Consider the following 13,141-nt stretch of genomic DNA (forward strand, 5'->3'; position numbering starts at 1 on the left):
CAGTAGTGTTTTATTTCATTCAGAATAGAATAGTGGAGCATTCTGGATCTGTATGCAGTATGTGGGTAGGGAGATAGGAAGTTTAACTCCCCCAGCTACTTTTTAGAACATTTCACATACATGTTTCACATGCAGGTTTTTAAAAAACTCCTTTATTGCATATGGAGGTTGTTTTATTCCCATATAGCTGTGGGAGTTGGAAGGACCTTGTCCCCCAATTTTTAAAAAAGTGATCCTGAGGGACATTAGACAGGACAATTCAAGACTTATGTGAGCATATAGCTTGTTGTTGAGATATATTGCATTGTGAATTCTTGTGAAACAGCTCATGTTTCTTTAGCTTCACCCCTCAAAGTGGAACTCTTCGGCTCACTACAGTCCTTGTCCAGATTTCCCACTTCTGGCTATTGTTTCTAGAAAGGACATCACATTAGCTAAGGCTAATCCTCTACACTCAGAATATTAATAGAGTTATAGGAAATGTATCTTGGTTTGGACACAGGAGCATACAGAAAACCAGGAAAGAGAAGCACAAATTAGCTTAAGTCTTGCTTAAAATTAGAACCTCAATAACATACTCTATCAACTACAGCTTTTGAACTATTTTGAAGGCCAATCTCAATAATAATCTAATCCAAACATAGTTCTTTTTAAAAGATGGGACAAACGAAACTTTTAAAATTGGAAATATTCTGTTATTTAATTTTTCATTGATAAAAATAAACAATTTGGAACATCAAAATAGCATTCAGGCAGTACATGTTGGCATTCTAAGTTGCAAGCAAATTGTGGAAGCTGGCATGTGACTCCCACAACACCAACTACTTCTAGGCTCGGTTTAAATCTGACAATGGGCACTGCAGCTGTGGTGCAGAGAATCTCCATGTCCCCATAGACATTTTTGATAGCAGCTGATAGGACATGAAGGCTTTCTCCATGATATTGACAATCTTTTTCTTTAAAAAATCTTGCAAACATTACAACAGAGAAGGAAAGTTGATTTAAACAGCATCCTGATGATGACTTGTAATGTGTACGTGGTATAGCTTAACTTCAAAATAAGTGCTTAGATTCATGATGTTAAACAAGTCCAGGTATCTACATTTAAATGATATATATTTATACATTCATACCCTTACCAAACCAAATCTACAGATTTTTTTTCTAGTCAGATTATCTTCTCCTACAGCTGCAGACATCAAACTGTACTGTAATGATTTGGACTGCTTGTGTACTTAGGTAGACAGTAAGGGAGATGACTTTACCAGAAATATGCAAGAACCGTTGCATAAGCAAAGAGGGCTGAATTATTATTTAAGTTCCGCAAAGCAAGATGGTATTTGGAAGCAAGTCAGGCAAGCCTCTCCCTGTTTCACTGGGGCATGAGAAGGAGGGTTGGTTGAGCACAATCAGGCTTGCAAGTTTCTGTTGTTATAGCCTATCTCAGTGAAGTATACTTGTAGTCTTCCTGTGGAGATTATTTTTCTGGCCTATCTAGTGTGGCTGACAATTTACAAGAGTGCTGATTATTCCAGGGACTGACAATACAGCCACCCAGGAGTGCTGCAGCACTCACATCCTCTTTATATGTTGTGCATAAAAACTTCAGATTAAATTATTTGTTTATAAAATTGTATCCTGGCCATTTTCCATTGTTAAAATCCAATCCCAAATGGCTGAAATTTTGCAAGATTGCCCAAATGTGTGTGAGATCATATGAGACCTGGAGGTGAGAGCTGGACATTAAAAAAAGTTTAGGTGCCCATGCAAAGCCATACAGCAATGTCCACCAATTGAAATGTTGCTGATTCCTGAGATTTCTGAATATGCATTTTCCTCTTGCCATGGATGTACCCTTCCTCAGAGCTATGGGTTTTTCAAAGTCACTTTAGGATAATAGCTTTAAACTACAAAAATCCATCTATGAAATATCAAAAATGACTGATGACAATAACAGTCTATCTCCCTCTATATATATAGTAGAAAAAGTGTTTGTGGTTTGTTTCCAAAAATCAGGCTGGTGCTTTTATTTCCTTTGAGAATATATATATATATATATATTATCTATTTTTTTCTGAATGGAGGCAAAGCCCACCCTTTGGAATGGATTTTATGAAACTTTATTTGGCAGGGCCTCCTGAGCACATGGAATAAGAAGTTTTTTGTATAAGGAAAGGATTTATTTTCAGAATGGTGGTTATGTGGTAAGTACATACATCAGTAATGCTCGTAAAGGTAATGGAGATCCTATAATTATGTATGTGCAAATGATGATTTTACACTTTGTCCAATTAAAATGAGAACAAATGTTCTAAGAGACAAGAAATGTTTACAGGAACATTTGAGAATGACTGGCTAGTTTTCATATACATTTCAATAGATCAATGTATTTCAAAGTTGGCAGCTTTGTCAAAATCTGAATGTAATATTTCTGCAAATCACCACCGTTGATATGTTTTAAAAAAAAAAAAAATCCTAAGAATTTTCATGAAGGGTGAGACCCAATTATGCAAGGCTTGGTGGAGTTGAACTTTCAAGCCAGGCTGCTATCTCATCTCGGTATTGTTTTAGCCATTCAATATTGCTCTTTGTAGTTTCCAAAGCTTGCTTTCTTGATGCTTCTCCTGCTCCAGCATTAGGATATCTCTCAAAGAAATTTTCCATCTTAAGAAGATAAAACATGTGCAAACATTAATGTAATAGAACTGGTTTCCAGAAGACCGAACAGTTTCATGTATCTCCAGTTTGCAGAATTTTAGGGGTACATCATTTTCATAAAGCTACAAGCCAATACTTAATCATCACCTATATTCTGTAAATGGGCTTTGAACTCAGTTATACCTGGTTGGGTTGTTATGCATCTGGTCTAAAACTATGCAATAGATTTGGAATGAATCCTGAATTCTGAAGCAGATCAGAGTAATTCAAAACAGATTATAATTTACATGACATAGAGTGAACAATTTTATTACACCTTGTTTTGATTTCAAACTCCATTCCTGATTTGTTGTTCTGGAATTTTAGCACACTGTGGTTGTCATGCTAAAATTTACTGGTTGAAAGAAATACCATGGTGGAGAAAAGGAGGAGATTGGATTTGGTGACCAACAAGTACACCCTCAGCTCAAAGTGATCCTTGTTTAAGTGACTCATGCAATCAGACCCTTTTCAGTCATATCAGCAGAAATCTGGAGAAATCTTAAGGGCCACAGACAACCTTAGTTTTACTATTCACTCCACCTGATTTTTACTAGACTTTCATCCTTACGGATTGTTCGACAGTGTTTGATGAACTCTCTTAACTAGCTGATAGGAAAAGATCAGTGAGCCAATCTTTTAGATTTCTGATGATTTTGAATATCAGATGCAAAAGGTGTGCATCATCAAATGTTACCATCATTGACTCCTCTCTTTACACTCCACCATCTACCTGTCTTAAATTTGCCATAGATACTCTTCGTGAAAGTGACATTTTGCTGCAAAATCATCTGCCCCAAAGCAAGAATCTTGTGCTACTTAAAAAAAAAAAAGATCCACAGATTTTTAAGGTAGCATAACTTGAAAGTCCTCGAATTGATTTCTAAATTTGGCATGGGCCACCCCCTCATAATGGTCTAGCTTTTGTATTATTTATATCTTGCTTTGACTTTTTTTTTTTTAAAGTTACTCAGTTGCTAACATTCCTCCTATTCTAGCTGATGGAAGGGCCAAGCTCTGGTTTTTTGTTTTTTTTTAGAATCATGTTTCTGAACCAGGGACTGTCACAGAGCAGACAAACTATTGACCGACTGCTGGGTCTACCCTTCAGAGTGGATCAGGCACCGTCCTAATATGGCATAGAAATGTACGACAAACTAGCATGGCTATAGCTGTAATGTAAACTAATGCAAGTCTGAGCTGCCCATATTCCATATGGTTTCAAGTTTAGATCATCGGTGACATAATTCATATTGCATTACTAGGTCAGGGCCAATTATGCATTCTGCAAGCGTTCTTGGATACAACTTCCTACATTTCTTTTCTTCCTTAAGAACAGCTAGAGTGTTGCTTAGTTTGGATTATGGCCATACTGTGGGTATGTACAGGTCCAACTCTGTTTCCACATACAGCTTCAATCTAAATTGCTCCCAACCTTAAACTGAGTCATACAACTTTCAGAGATTATTCACAGGAAAACTAGAAAGAGTGGAAAAGAACATGACCTTCTGACAAATGGGGAAAACAAACAGAAATTACACGAGATAGGTGGTCATATAAGTCCTGCAAATAAATACATTTAGGCTGGATTAGGAAACTTTATTGCCAGCAACGGTTGCAATTTCTTTTTTCTTTTTCTTTCTCTTTTTTATTAACCTTTGAGGGCTGCCACGAACTTGGCTCATGGCTGGATATGAACTTTTTGGCTTGGTTTGTTGTTGTTTTATTTTACTTTGTTTTGTTTTTTGGGGGGGATCTTATAGTTGATTGAGTTATATTATATAGATAGTCCTTTGGGGAACTGTGGCATTCTGTGCTAACCTTGAGGTGAAAGGTACTGCTGTATGTATTGTAATCTTTTGTTTGCCATCAAAAAATGGAGCAATATTTCTGTCAGATTTCGGTTCCCAAGTTCATGTTCTGGTTTGATCATCCTAGTTAATGCTTATATAAATGCCCAATAAAACCCTTTTTGAAATGTCAGGAGAATATACAGGCCCAAAAGACTATACCATAGGAACTAGGCAAGCTTTTATGAGGTGCCTAGTGCCACAATCAAGAAATCCATTGACATCCATCTCATTAGATGGTTGCACCTAGAAGAGGGATGGGGAAGAGTATCTTAGCATCTTTGGTATCTGGAGAACTGGACAGCTGAACAGTAGGTAACCAGGCTGCATCCTTACCTGCCAAAGCTGGAGCTCTGTGTTAAATGTGCCTGATATTCTTGATATTAGGCGGCCAAGATTTCTATCATTAAGAGTATATCTATGAAAAAAGAACATATTCATATTTATGCATGCAAACATGGAGGCTACTATATATTGGCTTTCAGGATAAACTACTTAATAGAAACAGAATCATCATCATCATCATCATCATCATCATCACCATCACCATCACCATCACCATCACCATCACCATCATCTCTACAGCTAATAGCCACTGGGTAGGGACTGAACCTAATCAGGATCCTGTACACTGCAGGAAGCAGGCATTTTAATTTCCATACCTGTGTTCCTGGCTATGTAGAAAATTAAAATTGCTTCCTTCCCCAGAGTAGTCTGTAAGCAAAACAATGTTTTGCTTACTGTTTGTGTTGATTAGAGAGAACTTGCTATTAAACAAGCCTGCAAGGAGTTCCACTAACCTAGGACAGGAGGTCCCAGAAAACATTTTGTCAAGCCTCCTCAAAATTTGAAGGCAGCCCTGGTGCTTGTTTCAAACAGGCTTTAAATGCATTGCGGTTAGTAAATCTTAGTAAAACTATCAGCATAGTCTAGATACAATGCTAGCCCAAGATGTTTAGCTGCTTCCATAGGGGAGATATAAGGGCATTCCATTCCAATCTAGATAATGCCCACACCAAGAAGGAAGCACTGAAACTATCAGACATATCTTATTATACTGTTCATTTTATGATGATATCTGCCATAAACTGATAACCTAGCACCTAACCAAATTCCCTGGTCATTCTGATCAGTTTCATTTACAGGTATAACTTTTGGACTCAAGCAATACTATTTCTTTAAGTGTGGTCAAGTTTTGTCACGTAATATGTAAGATGTGCAGTAGTTTGATTAACATGCTTACCTAAATTAATTAATATTTTTATAGGTTGATCATGGACTGTAATAAAGAATCTCAATCTTTTTCTTTCCCTCCTGCTATTGAAGAGCAAAAATACGTCTCTTTTCATTCTGAGGAGATTAGCAGCAGCATCTTTCTTCCACACGAGCAATGGAAGAGTCTCCTTCAAGCCCCACAAGGCAGAACCTGGGATGCAGCCAGGCTTTCTGCCAACAATTTGCTGCCACAAGAGAAAATACTCAGGCTTGCCTAAGGGTTGACCTGATCTTGCTTACATTGACCTTTTCTGTCCTTCTTTGTTTCAATCCACTTTTCCAATTTCCATAGGGGAGTAGGACAGTCCAGAGGCAATTCCAGTCATAGAAATAAACACGTTCTTTTTTTACCCCAGAATCTGGGTAGGGGGCATATGACCTTTTTATGGACTTCTTCAATTCCCTTTTCCAGCATGGCTCATGATCAATATCAGGCCCTGGAGATTTGAGACTCAGCTTTATCTGCAGCTCTGCACTTTGCTTTTTCTGCAGGTGATGTGAAAAGATGCAACCAAAGTCTTGGGAAGGTTCTGCATAAACACTATTTCTAAATTTATTATGCAAATAACCATCTAAGGTGTTCCTGTTTTCACAAAACAAGAAACAACAAGATGAAGCAAATTTATCTTCCAGCTTTGATGGCACTTAGACATGTTAAAATTGGATGTCCTTATATTTAGGATTTTTTTTCCCAACAAAATTAAAGTGGCTTCAAAAAAAGAGAGAGAACTGTCTAGGGAGCAGACACTTACCGTTTGACCAAATATTCCCAGTTGAGACGTACCCAGTCCCAAACCATTGTTTTGCCGTAGCTATTAAAGGAGATATATCTCAAGACAGTGAATACATCCTGACTTCTTATGAGACTTGTATTTTTGATGCAATTTAAGAATCTAGAATCAAAAACAAAGCAATTATATCTGATGATTAGTACCTCATTAGGATTGCATAGAAGATGAGATACAAACTGCTTTTCTCAACCTAATTTACATGAAGTAAGTAACTTAAAAAAAAACAAAACCTCAGAGTCCCGAAGACATCAGTCAAGAAAGATGTAAGGAGCATGGTGAGTGGGAAGCATTAGACCAAACCCTCCCTGATGTATTAAGACAATATATTTCTGCATTAAATATGGCATTGGCTATGATTCAGGAAACTGGCTAAATCACATGGGTGTCATGGTTGCCCATGTAAACTGTGCAAAACACATCTTGCACTTCCCTTCAGTTCCACTTTGCAAGATGGGTAGGTCAAGTTAGCTCATGGTGCTTTAGGGAAGTTGTCCATTATTCTTGTTGTCAATTAAAGAATTCCCTGATCAATTTCAAGGAATGCTGCAGTTCACAGGCAGCGAACCACAGTTTGAAAGCTACTGCTTTAAGCAATCCTGTGTATATGAAACCATAACCCATGGTCCCAGTGTAAATATTGGTGAAAGGATGTTAGAAAGATAGCATTGTATCTGTTGGGAAATTAATCACTGATTTCTTCACTTGCTTCCTGCTAAACATCTCTGCCCACTAAGCACATGCTCAGAAACGCTGCTTCAAGTTCCCCCACCATCCCTTTTTGGTTACTTTTTTGTTTGAGAACCAAGATTGAAGAACAGCAAATGAACACTTCTAATACACAAAGTTAAAGATAATTTAAAGAGACCTGTTCAGCAGAGTGATATTTTTCACTGATGCCAGGCCATATAGAAGCTTCTCCTTTTCTTGAGCTAAAGTTGTGTTTTGGTATTTCTGAAACATATAATTCCAGGCTTGCTCATCACCCGAGTGCTGCATCCCAAAGCGGTACACCAGGAGACGGATGTTTACATCTAGACTAACATGGAAGAGAACAATACCATTAGGGAAAGAGGCCTATCTCCCACTTCACTTTGCCTACAGATACCATAAGCTTCTGCACATAAATATATAGCCACCTTATTCCATTTGTCCAATTATTAAACAATGTAAAAGCATTCCCCAAAGCTTCTGAGTCATCCATATTGCATGCAAATTCCAAAACGGTTGCACGAAGGAGGCTGGAGAAAAGGAGGAAAGAAAAGTATGTTTTATTTGTTTGGAATATGTTGTACATGTACATATTAAACTATATATACATATTAAACCTACACACATTCAAGCCTCAAACTGCAGTGCTGCAGGGCACATGACAACCCATTTCTGAAAATGAGGGGTTTCTGAAAAGTAGAGGTGGGATATAAAATAGGAATTGTAGGAAGGAGAAAAAAAGACCACACAGTCTTTGTTCCTGTAGGTATTTTCTAGAGTACTTACAGAAGCTCTCTTCAGGCATTCAGATAAAGTGCTGTTTCTTATTTGTTCAGGAGGAGGTCTAAAGGGAAGGTCTATTCACTTTGGCTTGAATATAAATACATCTGCTTGTACAGTTCAGGATTGGAATAAAGCAGGATCCAAGCTCACACTGAGAGGTGTACTCCCATTCAAGCAAACACAAGACCAGTTCCCTCTCACATCTCCTGCTGGACACCGAAAGGTCAAGAAGGGAAAGGGACAGAAGCAGAAACCTATGGAAGTACCCGAGCTTTCAGTGAAATGCTTGAAAAGACCCAATATTTGATATATCATTCATGTACTCATGCAGATACTTTGGGAAATGACCAAAATGTTTATCATAAAAAGGAACTTCTGAAACTGGAGGATATTGATATGATCATTGCATCACATTCCTTCTGGGGAAATGTTACATTACTGCATGCCCTACCACATTGTCCCAGGGTGGATCAAACACTATGGGAGGCAGATTTCAGTGAAGGTTGATGATAAAAGTAAGAGTGATTCTAGAGGGAACGTTAATAGAACTATCAGTCAAAAGAATTGTGCAGCTATACCATCTTTCACTGCTGAAATATTCTCTTTTGATGGTTAAAGGACATGGAAGCAATACAAGAAAACACAGGCAAATTACCAGTGAAAGAAAACAGGATCCAAACAGGGTAGGGTAATTTCACATTTTTAAAAAAACAGCCTTATCTGGAGGCACTAAGCTTTAAGACTATCTTCACCCCCACATTCTTTCTCTCTGTTTCATGCACACGCAGCCAATTAAAAAGCTGATTAGTACAGCTGTTTAGTTCTTTTTGTCTGTTTAATGCTAACAAGGGTGGCTGCCTTCCTCTAACATAAATAGGATCCTTAAATCTCATTATGCACAAGATTTCATTTATCTGTAACTTTGATCCTACAAATAAAGTAAGGGCTGATAAACATCAGCCGAGTGGGACATTTAAGGGTCATTTGAGAGATAATACTCAAAATACAATGCTCAAAAACAAGTCTGTATATAAAGTAGTTGAAACAAATGCTTCACCTATTGATATGGTCCCCATCATTCTTCCATCCCAGTTTACTTGCAATGGGCTTGACCAGGCTACCAAAATATTTCTGGAAAACAGAAACAATAATGGTTCATGCTGGAATCTCTGCATAGCAATCAGATTTAAATAGTTTAATTACCTTCAGGAAAACTCTCAGAGTCATTAGCCATCAGCAGTAAACAGCTGATTGGCATTTCTGTACTAGCCACCAACATTTGTACACTTTGATATTAGATATTAGGAGTTCAGTTCTGATTGAAATGGATGAGAGTTTTGCTGTCACTGTGGCAGTTGATAAAAACAATGTGTTACTTTGAATAGTTGACAGTGAGCATGGTTAAAATATGGTCTTTTTATGGGCTAACGTAAGGCCATAAAATCAGAGGCTTTGCATTAAATGGATCTTTGACAGTGACTGGAAAGTCACTAGAATGGGTGAGGCTTCAGGAAAAAAAGCAGGTTATTCTTTATCCTGCTGTCATTGTGTCTGGCCAGATAGTCTTCCCACCGCATACATTTCAACTGCACCATTGTTATCACAAAAGTCTGCATTCTGTTGTCTAAACAACATTGTTCCAATGAAATAGTACAAGATTGCTGTTTCCTTGAGAATGACTGGTATTAAATCTCTCTAATAACAGGTTGGGTTTGATCTGAATTTATCTCATGTCAGTCAACTGATGGATAATGAAAATCTGTTGCAGTATTAATGCACATCATTTGTGTTATTTATATGTATGAATGACACTCATATCACAGAAATGGCAAAATTCTAGAATCCCTGAAACTTCTCATTGTACAGCATGATCAACTCATTCTTAATTCCAGAATAGCATACAAAATTTTATATTTTCCCCAAAATAGATTTGCTTGCTTCTCTTCTTCTCTTCTCTTCTCTTCTCTTCTCTTCTCTTCTCTTCTCTTCTCTTCGCTTCTCTTCTCTTCTCGTCTCTTCTCTTCTCTTCTCTTCTCTTCTCTTCTCTTCCCTTCCCTTCCCTTCCCTTCCCTTCCCTTCCCTTCCCTTCCCTCCTCCCCTCCCCTCCCCTCCCCTCCCCTCTCCTCTTTTCCTTCCTTCCTTCCTTCCTTCCTTCCTTCCTTCCTTCCTTCCTTCCTTCCTTCCTTCCTTCCTTCCTTCCTTCCTTCCTTCCTATAATTATTTCAAATTCAGTTGTCTAACTTCTTTCTATTTCTGTTTTCCAATATCAAAATTACTGTATTTTGAGAGATTGAAAATAGGCTGGAGTAAAATGGATTTATTTGTTTAAAACATGAGAGATCAAAAGCTCCTTTCCTCCATTTCTATCATGATCATCAACCTCACCAACTCTGGGGAGCCTCTGTGGAAATATTAATGCAAATTTGAAATGACTTGATACAAACCAATTTGTATATCTGCCACCTATTCCTGCTCTGTATCAGATTGTAACTACATGCAGGCACATAACTCAAAAAGCAACCAAATTCTCTTCCTCCCCTTTTCTGTTGATGAAGACTTCTTCAAATCTCTTCAAAACTCAAACATTTACATGCTGTTTTGTGACTTTGATGTGGTCTAATACAAGTATTTCTTTCATATGGCTTATGGATTTGGGGGGCAAAGGGTGTGGGTGGGAGAGAGACTAACACAGGCAATATAAAGCCAACTTTGCTTTCAGTCTTTCATATTCCAAGTATCCACACTCCAGAATTACACCATCCATTCATAAGGGAGAAAAATGGGTGGGTTTAGGAGGAATCACTATATTTGTATAAGCATCACAAACACTTCTAACATTTGCTAAAAGACAAACCCTTTTAAAATGTCCTGCTAACAAAGGAGCATGTTTAGTATTCACAGAATGCTGATTGCTGCAAAAAAGAACCACAGAATCGATTCAGAATATCAGTGAAAAGAATACAATTTGGGGCAGATAGAACTTCTGAACAGGAACCTTCCATACAGTAACACTTTGTTGCAGAACCCACATTTAGCTTGTAATATACATTTCAGAAATGTAGTACTACTTTTTTGTCCAAATTGATGCAGTCAGTTCTTCAGAAGGTAAATGAAGATGAGGGCTAGAGATTTTATTGTTGTTTTCATGGATTATACAGTTTCACAGGGAACTTTACCTGGAATTTGGGATAGAGTGCATTATCATCTTCAATCATGTGTCCAATATAGGATACGGCTACTACAGCTCTTTGCCATGGTATGTATTCTTCCTCATATTGCAGATATTTTGTAAGGTTCAGTGCATCAGCATACTTCAGAAGTCCAGCTCTAAGAGGGGAAATGGAGAACAAGGAAAATGAAAAAACTTATCAGGAAATTAAATCCCATGGACTATCATTTATTTATTAATTATTTGATACTATAATTCTATCCACCCCACAACATTTGATGACCTAATCCTCAATTAATAAAACACAGCATAAAAGCAATACAATAACAATAAAACTACATAAAATATTGCCCAGACAGCCACCAAACATAAATGATAAATACAAAGTGTCAATCAAGAAAAGTTGTTTATAAAAGCAACTTTTCAAATTTCTTTTAAAAGCAGTTGGAGAGGATGAAGGTTGCTCCTCCAAGGGGAAGGAATTGCACAATATTGGTGCTGCCACTGAGAAGGCCCTGAGGTTCGTCCTTTCTAGCCGGGCCTCCTTTCTGGGCAGCCTCCTCCGGATCCTGAGGAGATGAAAGGAACTCCTAGTTGGTCACATATTGGTTAAGTCATACCTTTCAGTAACACGACCCAAACTGTAAAGGAGTTATAAGTTAAAACTAACACTTTGAATTTGACTTGGAAAGCAAGGAGTCAGTGCAGCTGCTACAGTCCACGTTTTCTCTTTCAAAAACATACTACCTTGTCCTTCAAACAGCTTTTCCTTTCTCTTGTGGTTTAGTGCTACAATAATCTATCACAAATAACCTTGCTGCTTGTATACAGATACATACATACATACATACATACATACATACATATATACATACATACAATGTTGGTAGAACCAGCAAGGGTATTGGTATTTGTTAGTAACAATATACACTGTTATTCATTGATCCAGGAGGTCAACGAAGCCCATACAGTACTACATCCTCCAATTCCCCCTACCCAGTGACAACTCTGTGGGGTAGGTTGGGCTAAGATACAGTAACTGGCCCAAAGTAACCCAATAAGCCATCATGACTGAGTTGGGGCTTGCAGTTGGCCCTCGCCAGTCATCCTCCAGTTTTGGAGGTCCTATAGTTTTGACCACTATAGCATACTGAAAGGAAGGGAACTGGGGAAAAGACTGAGTGCCAGAATGGGGCAAATGCTCTGGGGTCACAGGGTATAAATGGAATGATTATTGTTACACATTTTTAAAACATTCTGATAGCATCTAAAGTTAAAAATAGGGGAAGCAAAAGGAATGGGCCTTTAGGTTTTGACTGACTGTTGAAAATTATTATTCCTGTGATGAACACAGGCATTTCATTGTTTCAAAACAAAGGAGCAAGGGAAAAAAGGGGTAAACAAAGATATAGCTTGCAGATTTTATGTCCATGACCAAACACAGTGTTTTTTAAAAAGGCTGGACTTTAATACATTTTGAAACATGGGAGGGAAATATATTAAAAAGATCTCTCATGTGAAATGCTAATTTTGAATGTCTCTTTTCCTCTTCTACTCTCAGAATAAGGCATGTGAAAGTAATTTAGAAAGAACAGAACAATTCATTTTTGGTCTATATCAGTTTCAGATCTGTTTATTCACAACTCTGCTTCTTTCTGTTTCTATATTAATCTATTACACACACACACACCTGCACAAGCATTTAAATATACATTTGAATACAGCATATGCATTAATATTAATGCAACACATGTTTTTCTCTCATTTTATTCTTATCTCAAAATACATTTTTTGAACATTTTTTATTATAAATTATGCCACTTACAGTATGTACATTTTGGTATGGTTTTGAACAAAGACCATCACAA

The 13,141-nt window shown here is 37.5% G+C and overlaps 1 protein-coding gene across 1 annotated transcript in view; it reads right to left on the reverse strand.

Moving 5' to 3' along the window:
* Positions 1–673: 673 nt before the first annotated feature.
* The window catches only part of ENPEP (glutamyl aminopeptidase), a 52,035-nt gene continuing 39,567 nt past the window's right edge, over positions 674–13,141 (reverse strand). Inside the window, exons 14-20 of the mRNA XM_007425820.4 lie at positions 11,281–11,431; positions 9,162–9,235; positions 7,750–7,851; positions 7,479–7,649; positions 6,575–6,715; positions 4,884–4,965; positions 674–2,664 (exon numbers count right to left, since the gene is read on the reverse strand). Coding sequence (XP_007425882.1) covers positions 2,506–2,664; positions 4,884–4,965; positions 6,575–6,715; positions 7,479–7,649; positions 7,750–7,851; positions 9,162–9,235; positions 11,281–11,431 — 880 coding nt within the window. The 3' untranslated portion in view covers positions 674–2,505. The remainder of the gene's footprint in view (positions 2,665–4,883; positions 4,966–6,574; positions 6,716–7,478; positions 7,650–7,749; positions 7,852–9,161; positions 9,236–11,280; positions 11,432–13,141) is intronic.

This window comes from Python bivittatus, unplaced genomic scaffold, assembly GCF_059951505.1.
Source record: "Python bivittatus isolate LINGU-HERP-01145 unplaced genomic scaffold, Pbiv_v1 ctg000070_np1212, whole genome shotgun sequence".
NCBI lineage: Eukaryota > Metazoa > Chordata > Lepidosauria > Squamata > Pythonidae > Python > Python bivittatus.